Below are 25860 nucleotides of genomic sequence, written 5' to 3' on the forward strand. Positions count from 1 at the left end.
ATAGATAGATAGATAGATAGATAGATAGATAGATAGATAGATAGATAGATAGATAGATAGATAGATAGATAGATAGATAGATAGATAGATAGATAGATAGATAGATAGATAGATAGATAGATAGATAGATAGATAGATAGATAGATAGATAGATAGATAGATAGATACTATAGTCTAAACACATAAGAAAGTGACTAAAAAGGAAGAAGATTAAAAAGCAAACTTCTGACCTAGCAGTTACAGCCACATGCAAATTGCTGTTGGTATTATGGAGCCCCAGTAGCATTTCTTGACACGCTTCTGAATGAGTCATTGGCTGAAAGTAATGAGTGTTATTGTGTCAGAGAGAGGATGTGCTGCATTGTTCATAATGGCACTCTGTTTTGTTTAAATTGTATTCTTTGCTATTACTTCCAGGGGGTCCAGAGTGCATCCTATAACTGAGCCTGCCCTTTTTAATTAGTTTGTTGATTTTGTGCACCTCTCTTAAGGTAATGTTAACAGCCCAGCACACCGCAGTGTACAAAATCACGCTTGTCTTCAAAGAATACGTGAACAAAATTATTATCAACATTAAAGGAATGACGTTTCCTAAGAAAAATGAGCCTGCTCTGCCCTTTGTACAATTGTATTCTGTACAGTAGTTCCTCTGTATTTTGAGACTAGTCCAAGCATATGAATAGCACAAGAAGTTTCAGATAATTCCATTCAATAGTCAATTGCTTCTGTCCATTATACTTCAGGATGGTCATTTCACTTTGTGGCACTCATTGAAGTCATGAATGAAAGTGAATAATTTCCCCATATTTATAAACTTATACAGAGTACAGATTTTCTGTACTCAAATGTTCAAATTTTCAAATTAGAATATAAATACTCTTTTTTCTTTACATTTTTTGAAAAGTCCAGACATGTGAGCTGTCAGTATTCCGTATAAGGGAGAAACCAATACAGACTGTGATACCAGTCCATCTCGGAGTACTCTGACACTCACAAATCCAGCTAAAATTAATTAATTACAGTTAATAAATTTAATTTGCATAGTTTTGGGATGCAGGAGGAAGCTGAGAGAGAAGAAGGGGAGAAATTGCAACACTTTAAAATAAAATAAGAACCAGACGAAAGCTGAAACACTGCATTAATTGCAGTCTTTTAGCAGTACCTGTTACGCTAATGTGGTTAGCTCTTGATCCTTTCAAAGTCAATTGACAATCTGGTGTTGGTTGTTGCTGTCTTTATAAGGGCTATGCTAGTGGGCAGAGTTAGGTAGCGTTCACTGTTCTTGTTCATGGTCAGAGACAATAGTGGAAAGAGGAAACAAAACACACTGACAGGGCAGGAAATCTAAGAATTTGTGAGGCATCAGTAGTAATCACTGAGCACCAGGCCTTCCTTGATCAGTATATGCAGTATAAATGATAGAAGAAACTCTCATTCCATCCTTGAACCCCATTATAATATCAGGAGCACATAAATGTAAAATAAAGGCTTATTACATAAATAACAATAAACAGGGACAAACAAAGAGATATCCATGGTATGAACTAAACATAAATAAAATAACAAACATTAAAAGCCACTATTGACCTGCCTTATACAGGTTTCATATCTTGCCCCAAACACCAAGTAAAACCATCATCTCTCATTGCTTTCTGTTTCTCTCTCAGCTGACTCTGGGTCATTTCTTGCTGACGATTATGTATGTGCCCATGATTCACCCCCAATTAGACACTTGCTGGATCTGTAGCTGTGAGGTAGTTTTAAATCCCTTTTTGGGGTCACTTCTAGTGTCAGGGTGACCTTTGTAAAGAAAATATAAAGAGGTGCGTAAAAGGTTGGGACCCTATCACCTGCTTAATTGGTAGGATTTTCTTTCATTAAACAAAAATCATATGACTCAAAAAACAGTACAGGAGAACCTCTGTCAGGATAGTGTAAGAACCACAAGAAAGCAGGACTGTCCGCTTCTTGCTTCCTTGTGTAGTGGCGAAACAACGACTCCTTTTAGTCATGTGCTGTTTTACTGATCTGGGATAGAGGAGGCAGAGCTTGATGAGGTCAGAAGTGATTCCCTGTGCATGTGACGCCTTATATTTACATCTTGGAAACCTCAACCTTTTATTGGTTTCAAACTTCCTGGTTTAAAAGGTTCCCTGGGGTAGCTGGTAATGTAGAGAACACAAAGTCCTAATACTGAGCATGTTTTACTGAATCCAAACACAGGGTCACGGGGGTCTGCTGGAGCCAATCCCAGCCAACACAGGGCACAAGGCAGGAACCAATCCCGGGCAGGGTGCCAACCCACCGCAGGACACACACAAACACACACTAGGGCCAATTTAGAATCGCCAATCCACCTAACCTGCATGTCTTTGGACTGTGGGAGGAAACCGGAGTGCCTGGAGGAAACCCACGCAGACACGGGGAGAACATGCAAACTCCACTCAGGGAGGACCCGGGAAGCGAACCCAGGTCCCCAGGTATCCCAACTGCGAGGCAGCAGCGCTACCCACTGCGCCACCCTCATGTGTCTTTCAAGCTTTCTATAGTAAATTGACCAGAAACACTTCATTGGCTTTCCTATTATTTACGATGGGTTTGCTTATTTTTTGCTTTCTAAAATTCCGTTCACTACAAAGTGATGCCATGTAATGTGGGTGAGGGTAGACTTGCTATGCATTTGTTGGCCTGATCAGTTTTGTTTGTGAAGATTCCTGTGCATCTTTTTACTTGTGGGGACAATACTAGGATAATTAACCCAAGTGAAAAGTGCCTTTTGACAATAATGTTTGGTAAGTTGACAAAAAAAATAGGAAAATAATACTTGATATCTATTATCCTATCAAGAAAATATGCACATTAATCAAAGAAATGAAGCAAGATTAATTAGATGATTATCAAGCTGCAAGACGTCTTAAAATTTTTGGCTTGACAATAGTATCTGTATGCAGAGCAGACAATTAACTGAATTGTACATACAGTATTAATTGAAATGCTTTGCTGTCTTTGCAGTCATGTGTAAAAATATAATTTGTTTACCAGATGGTTGGGAGCCACTGAACAAATTAACAGTGGATAATATTATTTTTCCTATATTGCCACCAGAAAGCATTATTAAAAATAAACTGCAGTATAAAGAACCTTAGGGCATCCCCAGTGACTCATTCAGTAACATACTGAACATAAAGAGAGTGAAAAAGAGATACAATCATTCATTGGCTCCTCTACAGGCTTTGCTAATTTGTCCTGTTTCTGTCCACCACAGAGATGAAAGAGAGAATATTAAAGACCTACCTTGAAAATGTTGTAGTCGGACCCTATGGGAGTCTTCCTGAAAGCTGGACATGAGTTACAGTGGGTCTGCTCCTGGTGTATACGTTTAGAGGTTTTGTGAGGCTAATTTCTGAAAAATGCCTGGAGCACAGAAATGAATGGGCAGTAAATTGAGAAAAGCTCACAATCTAATTTAATTTGAAACAAATAGCAATTTTCTAGGAAGTTCTAGGGAGTTCCCCTCATACAGTGCACAAAAAACAACACAAAGCCATATCTGTTTTAACTTTAGATAATTAAAAGAGACCCCTTAATCTAACAGGTCACTCTGCAGCTAAACTCTTTCTGAATTCAGGTGTATCTGTGCCCATCTAATGTATATGTGTCTTTCTTTAGTGTTTTGCACAAAATACTAGAAGTGAGCAAGTCAACTTTGCTCTCCAGTAGAGCAATTTAATTCAGGAAATGCATGGTAGTGACAGAGGATTGTATGCTTTAATTCCCTAACATGACTGTTACTTCCTCCATTATTTAAGCTCTACAGGCAAACTTCTTCTAGGTTAAATGTAGCACAACAAGGAGACACCTACTGTGTAAAGACTGCTTCTCAACAGGCAGCTATTTTGTGCAAACTATTGGGTCACCAGAATTACAAATTCTGACATTCTAGAAGGAGACAGAAGGATGAGTTGTGGAATGAGCAAAAAAAGTAATTACCTTCACACAGAATAGAAATTAAGGCAGAAGAGGCTAGAGTGAAAATAAATTTTAAATGTAGTACAGGTTGAATATCCTAATTCGAAATTCAAAAATCCATACATTTTTGTGTGCTGAAACGATGGCACAAGTGGAAAATTTCACACCAGGGTCTCTTTCACAAATCTTTGCTTGGATTCAAAGGTGAACATATGTGTACATGAAAAACGTTCAAAACAAGTTTATTCTGTTTTGAGTGGAATGTAGGTGGGGTGATTCCCCCATGAACCTCAGAGTGCCATGAAGAATGACACACAATAATTGAGCAAAGCGAGGAAGCACCGCCCCAGTCAGCAATTAGGGTTGGATACCCCATGAAGCATCGAGCAGTGCCACAGGAGAACATTGTAACGGCCGACCCCTTACCAAGACTGGCCACTGCACTACCAAGACTTATTCTTTGGATTACCTGAGGTTTCTTGCTCTAATAACCAGCCGTACTCCTTACAAGTTGTCTTATTTTTCCCAACATGACGAAATAATCAGAAAACAGTAAACAGATACAGTATGTAAAATCAAACACGGATATATTGTAAATTGAAAAGACAGACAAATATTCAATAATATATATATATATATATATATATATATATATATATATATATATATATATATATATATATATATATATATATATATATGTGCGTGCAAAACACCACTATCCCAAAAGCACCAGTGACTATATAAGAACATAAATATACAAATATTTACATTGACCCTCCCTTGTCCCTAAACAATAAACAAAAACACGTAGCACAAATACAAACACGGATTAGATAAACACAGCAATTGAAAATGTGGTGAAAAATGAGTCCAAAATAAAGTCCAGCGGTATTGAAACTGACTGTAGAGTTATTGTGCTCCTTCCCGACAACAAAATGATCTCACTGTGAAAAGTCCTGGCAATGGCTGGTATGAATCCAAACCCCAGGGTTATTCAGCTCTGGCTGTCATGATGTAGAATCGGACAGTGAAAAAAGCAAGCAGTGGACTAAAGCAATGATCAGCAGTGATGAGTTGATAAATGGGTGGTTAAATTGTCTTCTTTTCCTCTTGGTTTGTCTCCTCTCTCTCTCTCTCTCTCTCTCTCCTCGCCTCTCTCTCTCAACCTTCGCTCCTGTTTTTTAAATGCAAAATGTCCCAGATGTATCTGATGAGTTAACAGATGATTTCTGTCTTGAGGCTGCGGTCTCTCTCCATCATCCTTCCCCTCTGCACTTACGGGGACAACATTCACTGACGCACACATAACGGACAGTAAACGGGATGATGAAAACAAAACGCACTCAGGACAAACATAGAACATACTATTATTATGCAGCCCTGCTACAACATGAATCATATTTAACACTGGTAAAAACACATGGGAACAGAAGATAACTAATAGATTCCTTGACCTTCAAAATCCTAAGGACTATATATAGTCCAATGCATAGTAAATAGTTATAAAATGGCAAAGACCATAAGCCTTATTGTAACAGGTGGATAATGTTAAAAATCCTTTTCTGGGTCAGTAATTTCAGACCAATGGAGTAAATAAACAGACATGTTATACTCCTAGCATTCAACCTTATCCTATTTTATGTTCTCTTTACATTAGAATGGTCGCACACCTGTCAATACACACACAAATATATAAAGTGTATTTACAGTATAGTGAATAAATATAATTTATTATATCATATCAGTCCATTTATTGCTTTGTGCCCTCCCCCACCATAACCTAAGGTCTATGGGGGAGAAGCAAAAGCTTCAGATTCATCAAAAAAATATTTTTGACGGATCTCTATGTTTTAGGGTCCCCTGATACCAAAAACATTGATATCTCTATGATGGGTGTGTGTGTTTGTCTGTGTGTCACAGTTCCTTGAGGACAGTCTGGAGCTAAAATGCCAGGATGGAAAAATACCAAACTCGAAACTTAAATCTGTTATGAGATGATGATGTGCTGATTAGTGTTTGAGCCACAATGATGCAAGAGAAAGAGGCACTCTAGAGGAACCCTCAGATTCCATAATTGTGAAGTTAATTATGAATTCTTCTCAATTGTTATCATAATGACCTATTTTATGATCAGAACGATCAGCATCAGAGCGGTAAATAATTACAGAAATGTTATAGAATAGTTCAGGTAACTTGGTTCCTAGGACACAAAGCTCACTGACACTCATATCTGATTTTTTTTTGTTTTCGTTTAGATAGATGAAAACCTTTTGGTATACTGCCAGAAAAAAACGTTTGGGATCTTGCTCAGAATTCTCTTTTTCACTCTTTCTTTCTCTCTTTCTCTCTCCCTCTTGCTCTCCAAATCTAGAAATGTCCACCCCCCCCCCCCCCCCCCAAGATTAGTAGACATGAGGAAAAACAGCTGGGGGCTCACTTATGGAAGCACCTGCAGCGAAAGCTTAGGGGGAGAGGGTTTAGTGATATAAAAGTTTTTTTCTGTTCCTTGGGGTGTGAACAGACTTTTTCCTGGGTCTCCTCGAATTTAGTGCCTGCAAGAGCAGCCTGATAATTATACTTATATATTATATATATATACGCTGTATATTTAGTAATGAATCTGTGAACTATGAACAAACTTCTCTGTTAGTGAGGTCAGCTGGATTGCATTTAATAATGAATATTTGAACTTTGAATAAACTTCATGTTAGATTAATAGTCAACAGATGTGACTCTATTTGTAGTCCTCCACATAGAGTATATGGGAAGTATCTCGGGAAGAGTTCCATTTTCAGTTGAATTCTAAGATGAGCCATTAACGGAAGAGATGATTCTTCTGAAGCCATTTTTGTCCCTCCTATGTGTGGATAAGCTCTTTGTACTTATGGTGATTGGTTGTTTTATGGACTTGTAGTTTAAAATTCGTTTGTAAGTAGAGGCCAACAAACTCTGGTGTATCTAGCGTTCTTTGTATGTTGTCTGGTGGTTTTATCATTTCTATGTAGCGCACTAACAGGAGCAACTGGAGGGAACTGTTAAACCACATACGGTATGCATGTGTGTGTATATAGTATGTATGGTACCCATAGTATATATTTATCTACAGTATATGTAGTTTCTTCCTGAGGGTTAATGGGTCTGGTCTGGATATTCTTAAACAGTCTAAATGCATTATCAAATAATAAGGAAGCACTTATGTTACGTGAACACTTTCCCCATACCCCCTACTTACTGTGTTTTGGACACCTTACATCTGGTGGAGTTACAGGAAGGTGAAATACAAATTGGCTCAATTATTCCTGATGTGAACCTTTTCATCATATTATAAAAAAAGCTACAATGACAACAGTGATATATTCTTTTATTGAATTAGGGATAAGAAAAGTAACACTTAAATGCGTATAAATTAAACTTGGTATACAAAGAATGTTTGTTTTATGTATGATTTCTTTATTATTACATCTTCTTAATTAAACTTCAGTGATGCAGAATTATTAAATAAATGGCATTTAGCACATGCATGGCCATTAATTCAAAATTTGAATTGGATTGGCAGGAAAGTGCTGTTAAATTATTTATGTCATCTTTTCAATATCTACACACAATGGATATACAGTAATTCAGAAATGTGAAATCTTGCACTGTATTAAACAATGCACCAGCAATTTCCAGCATCTTCAGTATAAAAGACATTCATTCAAAACTGTTTACTGCTTCCTTTTTCAAAAAAAAGAATATCAGATAATGATAATTTCTTTTCTACAACGTACATGTGATTGTTCTTGTTTTCTGAGGCTATCATTTTTGTGGCATTTTACTTGTTTATCAGAGATATTTTTGGAGTTGCTGAAACAGAGATATAAAATAATTGCCGCAGTAATCGCTGTTTGGGTATTTTGTGAATCGCCTTGCAGGTGTGTGCAGTGCTGGATTAGCTGCAACTGCCAAAGTTATTTGTGAGGCTATAGCAAGGCAAAGTGAAAGCCAGCTTGGTGTATTTGTTCATGATTAATTGCATATACTAATTGTCAGAGATAAATGCTGAGTCTTTTTGTTTTGTTTTTTTCATCCTTCCAATAAAGACAAAGCAGAATTGAGGTGGCAGAATTCTAAAGATAGGATAATAGCTTAAAGTTCTGAAATACCAAATTTAAAAATGTTGTACCTTCTGACTGCTTTAAAAAGTTAAGCATAACTTTCTTTTTTATGGCAGTTCATTATCTTAAGTTGGCTCAGTGGTCAGGCAATGGTGTCTCACAGCTCCAGAGTCCAGGATTTGAATCCCAAGTGCTCAATCTGTCTGTGTGGAATTTGATTTGATGGAGAAGAATATCATATTAATGGTTATGCCTGCTTCATGGAAAACAGGCAAGGAGAGAATAGGATAAATGTGTCACTATCTGCTAAAAATAACATTCAGTCACGCAAAATTAAGAAAGAAGAAGGGAGCATGTCTGAATCACTGTAGGTTGTGGGTTAAACTGGTTAGAAAAAATGCAGAGGTTTGGTGATTGGTGTGTTCTATTGGCTCCTATATTCTAATGTTTCTTGTAATAGCATTTTATTTGTTCAAATACGACGTATGTGCAATAATGTAGTGATCATGGGGAATAGTGTTGATTAGCGAATTTTGCCAAAGAGTTATTTGCAACGAATTTTCTGCATCCGCATTTGCCCTTCTTCATTGAATTTTTTTTTACCAGCGCCCCATAATGCTTTGCGAGGCTAGGGCGATATGCCCTGGAGCTGTAACAGCCAACACTGATGGGACTGCCCTCCAGCTATATAATGCCGATCATGTGCATTACAGATTCTGTTGGACGAGATATCTGTAGCCACATGTGCAGGTCGATCTTCAAGTTCCACATCAATAAAAGAGAAGTAGGCACATGCATAATAATTAGCCATGTGTGTGTGGCATGGTCAGAGTTTAAAAAAACCTTGAAAGAGCCTGATACACCCCAAACACAGGAGTTATTATTATGAAGTAATAATAACGAAAGATGTATTACTATTTACATGACATTTCTATCTTATTGATAGAAGAAAAAGTGCAAAGCATTAGCATAGACAGTTTGGAGAGCTTTCAGCGCGACTTCAAAAAACAGAACGAGCCACCAGCTTCAATCATGACATGCCACTTTGAATTTTCTGCCTTTAACAGCCTACATATTTTTTCTGACTTATGACTATGATTTCGGCATTTCCGCTTTGTTATGACAAAATATATTATTGTGCATCTCTGACTGTGTTCTTCCTTTTTTGATCTCACAGAGTCATGGTGGTGCAGTGGTTGGCACTGCTGCCTCACAACTCAGGTCACTTTTCTGGCCTCAATAATCGGTCCAGACGTTTCCCTATCCCTCTGGGAACTTTAAAGATGATTGCACCATTATAGTCTTGTCAAGTCTAGTTCAGTTAGTCCTTCCCCACTGACTTCAGTGCATTTCACCAAGTTAGGTGATATTCACTCGAACACTTCCATGATTACTCTGAACTTGAGGCAAAGCGAATACCCTGGAGTTCACTCATCACTAATGGGGAATTTTAACTTTCCAAACATTGATTGGGTAAGCCCTACCAGAAATCCAAAAGAGGTAACCAGAATGGTTCCAATGGCAAGTGACTGTTATCTCACACAGTTTGTTTCAAGCCCAACAGGTGGTGATATCTGTCTGAGTTTCATCTTTTAAAATAATAGAGACAATACAATAAATAAGAAATTATAGATGTGTTAAGCAACAATGACTACAATATGATCAACTTTGAAATTGTTTACTATAAATGATAGGTGGTATCACTTCAGAGACTTTCTGATCCATGCTCAAAATTAGTACATTTCAAAAACCAATAAAACAAAAGACTAAAGAAATTTTTAAAACTTGATAAATAAGTGCATAATTAAAATGTAAAACGGAGATTACTGTACAAGAAAACTGAAAAACAGTGCAGTAAGTTCTGAATTAGAGAAATATTAAATACTACAGTAAGAGAAAAGACATTTTCGTAACGTCAAAAGAAAAACTGAATTAATAAACTGTTAATGAAGCCAAAACAAGCAACAAGCAATTTTTGAGTACTGCTCCAGTAAAAAGAAAATGGAAATTTTATCAATCTCTTGCGCAGGAAGAAATCTTTGAAAATGAAAAGGAAATACCAAATGAAATAATTAAATATTACAATAAAGCATTTGTAAAGGATGAAACAAATTTAATGCCTCTAGCAGAAAGAAAAATGAGCTCTGAGTTCATAGATTTTAAAGTAAAAGAGTCACACTCACTTCAGGCCCTCAATACGGTGCAGTTTATAGCAGCCCCTGGACCTGATGGGGGTATACCAGTTGTACTGAAATAAATGAAAGTGTCATTTATAAACCTTTATTAGGCATATTTTAGCAGTTATTTCAGAGAGGAGAATTAACTGATGACTAGAAGGTTATAAATGTGACTTCAGCTTACAAGAAAGGAGACAAAGTGAATCCTGGTAAATATAGACCAATAAGCCTTACTTATATCAAGTTAAGTCAAGTTGGGGATTATGCACTGGTACAGTGCGTTGCCGCACCCACTACACAACGAAGCAATTCAGGATCCCGGTTGGCAACCCCCCAGGCAGACACGCGGTCCAGTCCCACCCTCCGGAAATTACCCTTTATCTGCCGTAGCCAGGTGTTACTTGGGCGACCCCTTGGCCTGGTCCAGCCGCTTGGGTCCCCAACAATGAGGATCTTACTCGCTGGATCACCCACGGGGAAACGTGACCTCAAGACCCACCATGCCCTTTCAATCCATCTACTGACTTCATAGGAAGAGTCACAAGAGACATGAGTGTTACTGTCATGGTAAGTATACCTCTCCACAAGGTCAACACTCTCTCCAAAAACAGACACACTGCTGATGGCTGTGCCCAAAAGGTCATTAAAAGCCTGGATCTTGGTTTTAATCCAGGACACTTGCAGGCCCAGACACTCCTCGCTCAGTCTCTCAGGTGCCCCGATCAGAGCCTCCATTGACTCAGCGAAGATCACAGCATCGTCAGCAAAGTCAAGATCCATGAATCTTTCTTCACCAACAGATGCCCCACAGTCGCTGGACCCCACAACCTTGCCCAACACCCAGTCCATACAAGCATTGAACAGAGTAGGAGCAAGAACACACCCCTGATGAACCCCCAGAATCAACTGGGAAAAATGCAGAGGTTCTGCCTCCACTTTGCACAGCACTCACAGTACCAGCTTACAGGCCTGCCATGATATCCAGCAACCTCGAGGGGATCCCATGAACCCTCAGGATGTCCCACAGGGCAGCATAATCAACTGAGTCGAATGCTTTATGAAAATCGACAAAGGCTGCAAAGAAACTTTGCCCATATTACTTCTATACCACGAAAAATTATGGAAACCATAATTTACAGATGTAAAACTAAATTTCTGTTTGTTTGCTAGAGAAAACACATGAACAACACTGCACATATTTCTATAAAACTTTGTAGTTATTTCCAGTATAGTCTAACCCAAAATATAGGTTACTCATTTTTTTTATTTTCTACATACAAATATTTAGAAGAAAAAGTTGCCATTATCAGCTGCAATAATACTAAATTTGTAACTCTGCTAGATGGCAGCAACATGTCCATAGTGTGCCTTATTGCACTTTGCTTATTTAGAATCTATATATCTTATATATTTTTTCTTATTCTTATTGTTTTATATAAAAATGTAACACTACAGTATTTCTAATATAATGTAACTTTGAATACAGGATAATACAATTTTAGATTTTCTACATATAAACATCTAGAAAAAAATAAAAACTGAGATTTTTGCCAAATCTTTGTGCCTTTTAACCTCAACATCTTTAGAATGCAACAAGATATCAACATGATTTTTACTTCAAAAGAATTAGAAATGATGGCATAACAAAACAACAGTAATTTCAGTTGTTTGTGTTGGCCACAATAGTTACTGAGAATTTTAAATATTTAAAGACATTGAAAAAACAAAACAAGATTTTTACATTTACTGCTCAATAATAAGTCTAATTTTATGAATAACAAAAAGGTCAGAATTAGTCACTTTTTGTGTACGGAAAATATTAAGCTATTAAATGACCCATTTGTGACAAGATCTATGATAGAGCTGGAGTAACAAACGTCTTTTGAAATGACGGGAGCCAGAGGGGGCCGAAACTTCATGAAGATGCTCCAGGAGGGCTGCTCAGGGAGGAGAAGGGTGTATGTGCCACTCCACCCTCATTTGTCTGTCAGCAATTGAGTTAAATGTTACAACTGTGGCGTGTTCTATTTGCTGTACAACGTTTAAATATTATTACTGAACTGAACTGAAATAATTACTGTTCTGCAAATTGTTCTTTGTTGCAAAATTACTTCTAATTCTCCAAATCTAGTGTCAGATCTGCTTTTTATTTATTTTATGCGTGTAACATACATTTTATCATGTTTCTGGACAAAGCCAGGTAGAACAGCTCTAAGAAATTAACTAGAAATGTACAGTACTGTGCAAAAGTTTTAGGCAGATGTGAAAAAATGCTGTAAACAAAGAATGCTTTCAAAAATGGAAGTGTTAATCATTTATTTTCATCAATCAACAAAATGCAGTGAATGAACAAAAGAGAAATCTAAATCAAATCAATATTTGGTGTGACCACCCTTTGCCTTCAAAACAGCATCAATTCTTCTAGGTACACTTGCACACAGTTTTTAAAGGAGCTGGTAGGTTGTTCCAAAAATCTTGGAGAACTAACCACAGATCTTCTGTGGATGTAGGCTTCCTCACATCCTTCTGTCTCTGCATGTAATCCCAGACACACTCAATGATATTCAGATCAGGGCTCTGTGGGGACCATATCATCACTTCCAGGACTCCTTGTTCTTCTTTACGCTGAAGATAGTTCTTAATGACTTTGGCTGTATGTTTGGGGTCATTGTACTGCTGCAGAATAAATTTGGGGCCAATCATACGCCTCCCTGATGGTATTGCATGACGGATAAGTATCTGCCTGTATTTCTCAGCATTGAGAAGACCATTAATCCTGACCAAATCTCCAACTCCATTTGCAGAAATGCAGCCCTAAACGTTCAAGGAAACTCCACCATGCTTCACTGTTGCCTGCAGACACTCATTATTGTACGGCTCTCCAGCCCTTCGACGAACAAACTGCCTTCTGCTACAGCCAAATATTTCAAATTTTGACTCATCAGTCCAGAGCACCTGCTGCCATTTTTCTGCACCCCAGTTCCTATGTTTTCGTGCATACTTGAGTCGCTTGGCCTTGTTTTCACGTCGGAGGTATGGCTGTTTGGCTGCAACTCTTCCATGAAGACCACTTCTGGCCAGACTTCTCCGGACAGTAGATGGGTGTACCTGGGTCCCACTGGTTTCTGCCAGTTCTGAGCTGATGGCACTGCTGGACATCTTCAGATTTCGAAGGGTAATAAGCTTGATGTGTCTTTCATCTGCTGCACTACGTTTCCTTGGCAGACCAATGCGTCTACAATCCTCAACATTGCCCGTTTTTTTGTGCTTCTTCAAAAGAGCTTAAACAGCACATCTTGAAACCCCAGTCTGCTTTGAAATCTTTGTCTGGGAGAGACCTTGCTGATGCAGTATAACTACTTTGTGTCTTGTTGCTGTGTTCAATCTTGCCATGACATGAAACTGTCTTCCACAACCTCACCTTGGTAGCAGAGTTTGGCTGTTCCTCACCCAGTTTTAAGCCTCCTACACAGCTGTTTCTGTTTCAGTTAATGTGTTTCAACCTACGTGTGACATTGATGATCATTAGCACCTGTTTGGTATAATTGGTTGATCATACACCTGACTATAATCCTACAAAATCCCTGACTTTGTGCAAGTGTACCTATAAGAATTGATGCTGGTTTAAAGGCAAAAGGTAGTAACACCAAATATTGATTTGATTTAGATTTTTGTTTTGTTCGCTCACTTTGCATTTTGTAAATTGATAACAATAAACAATCATTATTTATATTTCTGAAAGCATTCTTTGTTTACAGTATTTTTTCACACCTGCCTAAAACTTCTGCACAGTATTGTACCTGCAAGATAATAGTATACTAAATAAAAGCCAGCATGGACTTATGACAGGAAAATCAAACCAATCCAATCTGTTAGATTGTCTGGGGAAGGCTATTGAATACTTGACAAAAACAAAATATACAATATCATTTACTTAAACTTTTAAACAGTCCCACACCGAAGATTAATTTTGAAACTAGAAGTTATTGGCATCATGGATGACCTACAAAACTGGCTCTCAAGTATACATTAGAGGCGAATGCTCCATGTGGGGAAAGGTTATCAGTGGAGTCCCTCCTGGGTTAGTCCTCAACCACTTACTGTTTCTAATTTATATTAATGACATCAATTCCAGAGGGATGGCAGATACCGAGTAGGCAGCAAACGCAATTCAAAATGACTTGGACACACTGGGCAAACACTTAGAAAATAGAGTTTGACATAAAATGTGCTATACATGGGCAAAAGGAAGGTCATTTATAAATCTGTCCTACAGTAATTGTTATATACTGTCCTAGAGGAAGTAACCTCAGAAGTTATGTGACATAACATTTTCAGCACTGTGCAAAAGTTATTAAAAATAAAATAAAATAATGTATTCTAAAAATTGTTGAAAATAAACTGAGGGACATTGTGCTCAGGTTATATAATGCATTAGTGAGGCTGTATCCTGAGTATTGTGTGCAGTTCTGGCAGCAATGCTACAAAAAAGGACATAGCAGCACTTGCAGCTGTGTAGAGGAGAACAAGGATTTAAGGACATGCTAAGGGAATTCTATCTGTTTAGTCTCTAGCAGAGGAGACTTTGTAGAAACCTAATCCAGGCAGTAGATCTTAATACTTAATAAAGTAGATCTAGTAGAATTGTTTTGACTAAATGGCATATTGTTTACTCAAGTACACAAGTGGAAATTAAGGGGAAATGCATTTAAGATTGAAACCAGGAAGCACTTACGCAGAGTCATAGGAATATAAAACAAATTACTGAGTCATGTGGTTGAAACAGAAACCTTGACAACCTTTAAGAATTGCTTAGATGACAGATTGGGACATCTTATTTAATAGATAAAGAAACAAGTTTGCTGGACAGAATGGTCTCCTCTTGCTTGTCGAATTTCTTTTGTTCTTATGTATGATGTAAGCGGCACAGCAAGAGCTTGGTTGCATCAGGCTTATAGGGATGATGGGAATCTAAACGATATCTAGGCATCAAAGTGATGCTGAGGTATCATTCTTACAGATGCAGGAGGCAGAATACCTACATAATGGAAAGAGAGGATAAAGGAAGGAGGATTGGTGGCTCTGAAATTGATTTTGGGACTTGGCTTGACATGACACCTTACAAAATTGGGCACATTGAGCCTGGATTCAAAAGAGTTACTTGTGGAGAAGGGCTTATGGGCAGGAAGAAGAGGCCTGAGTCGTTATGAGATGGAGACAGATAGACACACACAAGAGAGACTAAGATAAATTGGCGAGGTGGATAAATGGGCAAGCCACCCCTCCAGACAGACAGTTTTAAGTGTGATTAGCTTGGCAAATGTAGCAACTAAGGTTTTAATTGTTTATCTTTGTATTTGTACTTTATCATCTTCCTTTAATATGTCCCTATTTTGTTTCTTTTATAGTAAATACCCATTTGCTCATACATTTATGGTACTTGGCATCTTTTCAGGTGTTACGACACAACCACAGAAATATTAAGGTAGACTACCTGGGCAATGATCTACCTCCTGGAAATCATTCCAATCCTGATATATATGGCCAGAGGAACGCCAAACTATAATCCTAAAGCTAAACAGGAAAGCCCCTGAGACAGGATTTGACTAAGAAGAGAATCATGAAAGAGGTTTTAAAGCCAAACAATGTGGGGCATTAAGTCTAGAGCTGAGTTGAGTCAAAGCTTCACTGGTTGGAAAAAAAAGAGGCCAAGATCATGAGACACACACAGGCTGAAAAAAGAGAGTTTTTAAGAAGTGGGGAAAGTGGGTGAGCAACCCCACAAGAGGAAAAGGAATTCAATCTTGTATAGAAGCCTCTGTGGTGTTTTCCTTATTATTTTAGTAATTTGTATTGCCACCTTGTTTCATTATCTCCTGTGTATCATTAATATTTCAGTCTGCAAATGTCAATTTTTGAGATAATACCATGCAATATAAAACATGAAATTTCACAATAGCAAATGCAATTAAGCCATAATATGAATGTTTTACTTATTTTTTGCAAAATGTCTAAACTCACTAAGTAAACAGGTGCTATATCACTAGCAAGATCACATCTGGAATACAGTGTGCAGTTTTACCAGACTACCAAAAGACATAGCAGCACTAGAAGCTGAGCAGAGAAGATCAAGCAAACAGCTGAAGCTCTGTGGGAGCCTAAATGCTGGTCTTCAAAACTCACAAAGCATTGATAAAGTTGCTCAAGCATAGTTCATTCAGTTAAAAAGTAGATTTTTAAATTAATATTGAAGGAGTAAGGACAAGAAGCACTGGTCTAAAAAGTTTGAGACACTCAAGACCACTGTCCCTTTTGAAAACAGTCTGGAGAAGTTAGTGGAAAAGCACAGAATTTAGCTAACAATACAATTATCACAGAATGAATGGTCTGCATTTACAGTATATATAAAATATTTGCTTTTTTTGTTGACCAAATTATGGCCATTTTCTGTTCGATTGACAAAAATATAAAGTATAATGGCATTGTAAGTCAATTTATGTGACGTTCTTGTGAAGTCCTTGGTAGTTATGACAGAAAAGATGTTATAAATTAAAACATTACAAATTAATGTTTGAATGGACAACTAAAGAAAGAAAAAAACTGACATTATCATCAGGTTGAAAGTTTAAACTTAACATCTTGTAATAGTTTCTTGAAAATTAGTTGTGTTGTGTTGCTCTTCATTTTTATACACACAAAGCCTTAAAAGAAGAAATAAGGTTATCAAGATCAAATGAATGACTCTACCAAATCGGTGCTGCTGTCCCATCCTGAGTTCCTGTCCCGTATTTGATGTCAGTAAAATAGTTTCAAGTCCCCGTTACAATACATTGGCTTGAATGGGCTTAGAAATAAATGGGTTAATAGGTACTAAATCAGTTTGTGACTGTGCAAAAGTAAATCTTTGATTCATTAAAATAAACATTTACATTAGAGGTGAAACTGAGTGGTACCTAGGTGGTCAAGTGAGATGGAAAGGCTGAATTAATTTTTTGCTCTTTAACCCAAGTAGATGATGGATCCAGTCACTGGAGTGAAACATTTATTAATGTTGCTTCTGTGCCAACATTAGGTGATTAAGCTTTATAGGATTGCTGCATGGTAGCAAATACAAATTCAGGTGAAATTAAGAAATGTTCTACAACGTACTATATAAGGTCATTCTCTTTTTAATAATAAAGCCTATTTTCTTTCTTTCTGTAGGTTACAGAGACGAGAACTGGCCCACTAGGATGCAGTAATTACGACAACCTTGACTCCGTCAGCTCTGTTTTGGTCCAGAGTCCTGAAAACAAAATCTATTTACAAGGTATGGTGGTCATGGAGAGCATTAACAAAGGCCAATTTCAGCTGTCACTGGAATTAATATGCTGTTTCCATCTCTCTCTATTTATTGAGCAGGACACGTCTGAAACCCTGGCCTAGCTTTACATACTTTAATGTTTAAAAATTCAACAAGTAATTTGCCTTGCAGCTTTTTGTTTCCCATTAAAGTCTATGGACTTTCTGTCAAGCTTTGCATTTCCAAACGACTGTGCCCTACACGCCAAATTCTTACTTCTCTGAGAGAGCAGTCATTCCTTAAGGCACAGCAATAGAACGTGTCAAGAAGAGGGTTTAAACGTGGAGTAAATGGCTCCACAGCGGATGCACAGGGGATAAATAACAGTGATTATTGCTTTTACGATGCATAATGAATGAGAGTGGATAACCAGATCTTGTTTGCTGGACCTCAGAAGCTTAGTTTAATCTTTAGTATGAAGTTCATTTCTTGAATCAGAGATTGGTCTTCTGTATTTTGCTTGTGTTCGCATCACACAAACTGAACATTTATTAGAAATTTCCATCTGCATAACAAACCCACAAGTGACACATTATGCAAAGATGTAAATATGTAGAACAAGGGACCAAAACAGGAGATATGGCCTGAAGGGTTACCAGACATTGCAGATCAGGAGAACATAGTGCTTGGGTCCTAGGATGGTTCATACTGTAACATCGGCACTTATTGTCACAATGGATGAAATCTCTGCTCTTTATATGACTCTTTGAGGTAGCTTGTTATTCTTAAAAGGTCAGCTAGCCTTTTGCTGCACTAGTTGGAAAAGATTGTGACTTTGCAGGCTTCCAATTTATATAGGAGTGACCAGATCAAATGTGGGTTCATCTCTGACAGGCTGGTTGTTCTATGAACCCCAGAGTGTGGCAGTGTAAGAAATCATTTAAAAATAGAAAAGATTCCTTCAGGTATTCTTTATCTTTGCATACCAAGAAGCGTCATTTAAAGAAGTGTTATGGTTTGTTAGTTTAAAGGCAGTTCTTATTCATAGATTGTTACACTGAAAAATTACATGGAGGAGTTACACATCTCTTAGGGAGAGGTTAGTCTAGTGTCTAGGGCACATTCAAGTTTATTTGCCATTAGGGCAGTATAGGTTACTACTTCTGCTTCACATCTGCAGGAGACTGGGTTCAAACGACTTGCTGTCCACTCACAGCATAGAGTTTGCTCATCCCCTTTGTTTGAATCAGCTTTTCCTCAGTTTTCTGAATTTTCTGCCATATTTCAAGGACATGCAGCTATGTTAGTTGTCCACTCTACATTGCCCAGTCATTTGTGCCCTTGGCACCCCATTCAGGGCTTGCTAGTATATATGACCCAACTATTTAAATAAATGGGTGATCATACTTGTAAGTACATTGGAATTCTTATTTGTGAGAAAGGAAAACATTAAGTAAATGGAAAGGTAAGTTACATTCATACCATGTAAACATACAACATAAAATATAGGTAAACAACAAATACAGTACAGCAGTGCACCCAAATGCTCAATGTGTAATGCAAAAACTGGGATATTTGACTAACAGACAATACTTACCCCAATTTAAATTCTTGATAAGGTTGACGCTAATGCTCAGTGTATGTAGAAAATAACTGTTGGCCCATAATACATGTAGTCAAGAATATAAGCTACACACTTTTCCTTCTCTCCAGCTTTATCATAAAGCCATCATGTACAGTATGCCTCATCAATTTAGTTTACACATTTTACACATAAATGTGCTGTTTTAAGAAATTTTTGAAACAGCATAATCAATCTTGATTCTTGGCTGAAGAAGGAGAAGAAGAGGGGGGAGACGTGTCTGGTGGAAAGAGGAGAGGAGGAAGGTAAAAAGAGTGGAACAAAGGGTAGGAACTTTGAATGTTGGCAGTATGACTGGTAAGGGGAGAGAGTTAGCAGATATGATGGAGAGAAGGAAGGTTGATATATTGTGCGTGCAAGAGACTAAATGGAAGGGGAGTAAGGCCAGGTGGATCGGAGGTGGATTCAATTTGTTCTATAATGGTGTGGATGGGAGGAGAAATGGGGTAGGAGTTATTCTGAAGGAACAGTATGTCAAGAGTGTTTTGGAGGTGAAAAGAGTATCAGACAGAGTAATGATTATGAAGCTAGAAATTGGAGGTGTGATGATGCACGTTGTTAGTGCATATGCCCTGCAAGTTGGTGTACAATGGATGAGAAAGAAGATTTCTGGAGTGATTTGAATGAAGTGATGAACAGTGTACCCAAGGGACCGAAAGTGGTGATTGGAGCAGATTTCAATGTACATGTTGGTGAAGTAAACAGAGGAGACGAGGAGGTGATGGGTAGGTATGGTGTCAAGGAGAGGAATGAAGAAGGTCAGATGATAGTGGATTTTGCCAAAAGGATGGATATGGCTGTTGTGAATACGTATTTTAAGAAGAGGGAGGAACATAGGGTTATGTACAAGAGTGGAGGAAGATGCACACAGATAGATTACATCCTATGCAGAAGTGGTAGCAGGGGGAAGTGTTTTTAGACAGCATAGGATGGTGGTCTGTAGAATGACATTGGAGACCAAGAAGAGGAGGAGAGTGAGGGCAGAGCCAAGGATCAAGTGGTGGAAGTTGAAAAAGGAAGACTGCAAGGTTGAGTTTAGGGAGGAGGTAAGACAGGTACTGGGTGGCAGTGAAGAGTTACCAGACAGCTGGGAAACTACAGCAGAAGTAGTAAGGGCGACAACATGAAGGGTGCTTGGCATGACATCTGGACAGAGGAAGGAGGAAAAGGAAACATGGTGGTGGAATGGGGAAGTACAGGAAAGTATACAGAGGAAGAGGATGGTGAAGAAGAAGTGGGATAGTAAGAGAGATGTAGAAAGTAGACAAGAGTACAAGGCGATAAGGCGCATGGTGAAGAGAGAGGTGGCGAAGGCTAAAGAAAAGGTGTATGATGAGTTGTATGAGAGGGTGGACACTAAGGAGGGAGTTAAGGACCTGTACCAATTGGCTAGACAGAGGGACCAAGCCGAGAAGGATGTGCAGCAGATTAGGGAGATAAAGATGGAAACATACAAGTGAGGAGAATGTGTACTTTGAGACGCTGAGGAATGAAGAGAATGAGAGAGAGAAAAAATTGGATAATGTGGAGATAGTGAATCAGGAAGTGCAGCGGATTAGCAAGGAGGAAGTAAGGACAGCTATGAAGAGGATGAAGAATGGAAAAGCCGTTGGTCCAGATGATATACCTGTGGAAGCATAGAGGTGTTTAGGAGAGATGGGAGTGGAGATTTTAACCAGATTGTTTAATGCAATCTAGGAAAGTGAGAGAATTCATGAGGAGTTGTGAAGAAGTGCACTGGTACTGATTTTTAAGAATAAGGGGTATGTGCACAGCTGTAGTAACTACAGGGGGATACAATTGATGAGCCACAGCGTGAAGTTATGGGAAAGAGTAGTGGAAGCTAGGTTAAGAAGTGAGATGATGATTAGTGAGCAGCAGTATGGTTTCATGCCAAGAAAGAGCACAACAGATGCAATGTTTGCTCTGAGGATGTTGATGGAGAAGTATAGAGAAGGCTGGAAGGAGTTGCATTGTGTCTTTGTGGATCTGGAGAAAGCATATGACAGGGTGACTCAAGAGGAGTTGTGGTATTGTATGAGGAAGTCGGGAGTGGAAGAGAAGTACGTAAGAGTTGTACAGGATATTGTGACATTGTGATCTGTAGCGAGAGTAGGGACCAAGTCAAGGAGACCTTAGAGAGGTGGAGATATGTTCTAGAGAGGAGAGGAATGAAGGTTAGTAGGAAAAAGACAGAATACATGTGTGTAAATGAGAAGGAGGTCAGTGGAATGGTGAGGATGCAGGGCGTATACTTGGTTAAGGTGGATGAGTTTAAATACTTGGGATCAACAGTACAGAGTAATGGGGATTGTGGAAGAGAGGTGAAAAAGAGAGTGCAGGCATATTGGAATGGGTGAAGAAGAGTGTCAAGAGTATTTTGTGACAGAGGGTTATCAGCAAGAGTGAAAGGGAAGGTCTACAGGCCGGTAGTGAGACCAGCTATGTTATATGGGTTGGAGACGATGGCACTGACCAGAAAGCAGGAGTCAGAGCTGGAGGTGGCAGAGTTAAAGATGCTAAGATATGCATCGGTGTGACGAGGATGGACAGGATTAGAAATAAGTACATTAGAGGGTCACCTCAGGTTGGACAGTTGCGTGACAAAGTCAGAGAAGCGAGATTGCGTTGGTTTGGACATGTACAGAGGAGAGATGCTGGGTATATTGGGAAAAGGATGTTAAAGATTGAGCTGCCAGGCAAGAGGAAAAGATGAAGGCCTAAGAGAAGGTTTATGGATGTGGTGAGAGAGGACATGCAGGTGATGGGTGTGACAGAGCAAAATGTAGAGGACAGAAAGATATGGAACAAGATGATATGCTGTGGTAACCCCTAACGTGAGCAGCCGAAAGAAGAAGATAATCAATCTTGAAAAACACTATATAATTAATATTCTTTAAAGCCAAGTGTTGGGTACTTAATATGAAAAAAGTAAACATTTAAATGTAAAGAAATGTGTGGCTGACAACCAGGAGATCATCTAGCTGAACACCGTGCAGATATCACTCCTAGTCTTGTGGTTCATCCATCCATCCATCCATTATCCAACCCACTGAATCCGAACACAGGGTCACAGGGGTCTGCTGGAGCCAATCCCAGCCAACACAGGGCACAAGGCAGGAACCAATCCCGGGCAGGGTGCCAACCCACCGCAGGACACACACAAACACACCCACACACCAAGCACACACTAGGGCCAATTTAGAATCGCCAGTCCACCTAACCTGCATGTCTTTGGACTGTGGGAGGAAACCGGAGCGCCCGGAGGAAACCCACGCAGACACGGAGAGAACATGCAAACTCCATGCAGGCTTGTGGTTCATTTGGTTAACAAATGTGGCAAACTCATTGAAACTCTGGTTTTGTCAATATTTAGAAGTTGTAGTAGCACTGACACTGTGATAGAGTACAGGGAAATTCTTACTTGCTCGTCTGTCCAAAATTCCACACTCCAACATGATCATAAACAAAAATGTATTAAAATATACAACTTTGTTAAACTTCTGTTCTACTATTAAACAAAAAATATTTAAGATAAACAGGAACATAATCTGCAAAAATGAGTTTATGTGATTTTGAAAATGCATTTTTCAGGAGTAGGCAATGCATGGCTCCATCATCCTGGGTTCCAATATGGCACACAGATGTATAGGGTGTAAGTTCACTCTGTACCTATGTGGGTTTTCCTCTAGATATTCTGGTTTTCTACTTATATCCCCAAAGTTGTGCTGGTGAATCCAAGTTAGCCGAGTGTGGGGCCTGTGATTGACTTGTGCCATGTCCAAGGCTTCCTCCTGTCTTGTCCCCAGTGTTGCTGGGATAAACTCCAGCAGCCATGACCTTGAACTGAGGCTTGAGAGTGTAATGTTATTTACCAGAACTGATAAATCCTTTGATAATCCTTTGTTTGAATTAAAGACCACTTTAGCCTTATAAACAGTACATGCCTGTAAAAGAAAAGAAAACAATGTGTGATATTTTAGGTTAAAGTTATTATTGCACAAATACCTACAGAGCAGAAGCTTCTAATTTGATATAATATACTTGTGATTATTGTATAATGCACTGGGTGTTTACATGATAGTGTGCTCAATAAGAGTAAATTCAATTAAACCGAATTGAATTTAAGACATTTCCATTTTCATCTTTGTTAATTTATTCTGCAGTTATTCACATGTATCTGTGCAGTAGCCAGAATCGAAGCTTTTTTATTTATGCATCTGTTTGTATTTATGTCTTGAAATGTCAGATTATATCTGGTGATAAATGGTTAATGTGAATGTGAATTACTTTTTTTATTTTGTGACATTGTTTGCTAATTAGCTGAAATGCCCATAACTGTTGCCTTGGTGTAGGTCGATCAGAGGTTGTAAAGTGCTGAAGATATAATATGCAAGCAGACTCGTGTGCGTCCTTCTTTATAAACGTGTCAATGACACAAAAACCCATATATAAAAATGACTGCTTGTGAGATAGGAAGTCGTCTTTTCATTACAGATCAGGAAGGACCAGCTCCTCTGCATCTGCTTCATACTCCCAACCCCCTCCCTCCATATTTTTCTGTCACTAGAAACTGGCAGTCATATTCTAAATTAGCTGATTTAAATGATATCAGCATGCTAACAGCAATTAAAGCATCGGAAATTAAAGAAAAAAGTCAAACTAGCAACCTTGGTAACTATGAAGAAAAGGGAATTAACAAATGATAGAAATACCTTATTTGTTGTTATCTGTTGTCTTTAAAAGACAATAATAGATTCAAAGCAGGCATTGTGGTTAAATGAAATGCCAGACAAATTGTTTAAATTTTATTTTTACTTGAATGCAGACTGCTAATTGGATGGTTAATTATTTAAATATTTGTAAATGTATCATCTAATTGCTAAGTACACTTTACATTGAAAGTGTAATTCCACCTACAAGCATGGATGTGATTCTGATCAAAAACAGCATTTAAAGCAGATGATATTTATGTCAGAAATGATTCCAAAACCTGGCCTAAGGAGTGATTTGTTTTTTCATGAATGAGGTGAGATGTGAAGATTATTAGTGCCTGGTAACACTCGCAGTTATTGGTACAAACGAATATGTTTTGCAACATGTAGTCAAGTGGTAAATAATCCAAATAGAGCCATAGTCCAGTCATGCATTGTACAAATGCTACTAGAGAAAATGGCATGTTTAATGTAGACTGAAGTTGTTGTCTCAGAATGTCCCATATATGCTTCAGCAGAAACAGTTTGAGTAATTAATGGTAAATTAGTTTGGATATAGCGGGTTGGATAATAGATGGGTGATAGTTTTGCTGGGTAAACAGATTAATTAATGGAAGGAGTTATTAAGGAAAAGATTATGCAACAGATGGCAAGAACTTGAATTCTACTGAACAGTCAGCATGGATTCAGATGAGGGAGGTCATGTTTCACCACAATGCTGGAATTCTTTGAAGAAGCAACAAAAAGATACGATCAGAGTTGGGCATACAATATTATTTATCTTGACTTTCAGAAAGCATTTGATAAGGTGCCACATGAAAGGTTGGAAATCAAACTAAAAGAAGTGGGAGTTTAGGGTGTAATGAGTAGATGGGTGCAAAACTGGCTCCAACACAGGAAGCAGAGGGTTATGGTATGAGTGGTGATGTTAAGAGTGATGTCCTACAGATGTCAGTGCTAGAGCCGCTGTTATTTTTAACATATGTAAAGAATTTGGATACTAATATAAATAACAAGCTGTTTAAGTTTGCAAATATTTCCAAGCTAGGTGGATTGGCAGACGATCAACTCCATTTTATCATTACAGAGGAACATAGACAGCATATGGACTTGGGCAGAGTTGTAGCAGATGAAATGTAATGTCAGCAAATGTAAAGAATTACAAACAGGAAGTAATAATGTTAGGTATGAATACACAATGGGAGGTCTGAAAATCAAAAGTACACCTTATGAGAAGGATTTAGGAGTCGTAGTGGACTCGATACTATCAACTTCCAGACAGTGTTCAGAAGCCATTAAGAAGGCTAACAGAATGTCAGGTTATATAGTGCCCTGATGTGTAGAGTACGAGTCCAAGGAGGTTCTGCTGAAGCTTTATAACGCACTGGTGAGGCTTCATCTGGAGTACTGTGTGCAGTTTTGGTCTCCAGGCTAGAAAAAGAACATAGCAGCACTAGAAAAGTTCCAGAGAAGAGCGACTAGGCTGATTCCAGGGCTACAGGGGATGAATTATGAGGAAAGATTAAAAGAGCTGAGCCTTTCCAGTTTAAGTAAAAGGAGATTAAGAGGTGACATGATTGAAGTGTGTTTTTTATATTATGAAGGGAATTAGCACCTCCAAGTATAGTTTTGAAGGTCCCTAAACTTCTACTGTCTTCACACTGATTAATAACTTATTCCATGCGTCTATGGTTCTCTTAACAAGTTTCCAACTATGTTCCCATGCTTTTGCTGAACGAATTTTAAAGTAACAGTCTCGGTCCTGTACACCACTGTATATGAAATTGTTGTGTGAAGGAAAGATGATTAAGACATACAATTAATTTGCCTCTACTTCAGGCCCTAATTTATTGGTTTGTCAGTGCACAGTGAAATTATTACTTGCTTGGTTAATGAATATTGTCACGACTGTCCAGCACCATGATTAGTCAATATAACTATTATTCCTCAATACCTCCATCTTCCTTAGCTGAAA

The 25860-nt window shown here is 38.3% G+C and overlaps 1 protein-coding gene across 1 annotated transcript in view; it reads left to right on the forward strand.

Annotated features, from left to right (window-relative positions):
• Positions 1–25860, forward strand: part of LOC114645215 (BMP/retinoic acid-inducible neural-specific protein 3-like) — a 294652-nt gene that overhangs the window by 194976 nt on the left and 73816 nt on the right. Inside the window, exon 6 of the mRNA XM_028793103.2 lies at positions 17450–17555. Within this exon, the coding sequence (XP_028648936.2) occupies positions 17450–17555 (106 nt within the window). The remainder of the gene's footprint in view (positions 1–17449; positions 17556–25860) is intronic.

This window comes from Erpetoichthys calabaricus, chromosome 10 (assembly GCF_900747795.2).
Source record: "Erpetoichthys calabaricus chromosome 10, fErpCal1.3, whole genome shotgun sequence".
NCBI lineage: Eukaryota > Metazoa > Chordata > Cladistia > Polypteriformes > Polypteridae > Erpetoichthys > Erpetoichthys calabaricus.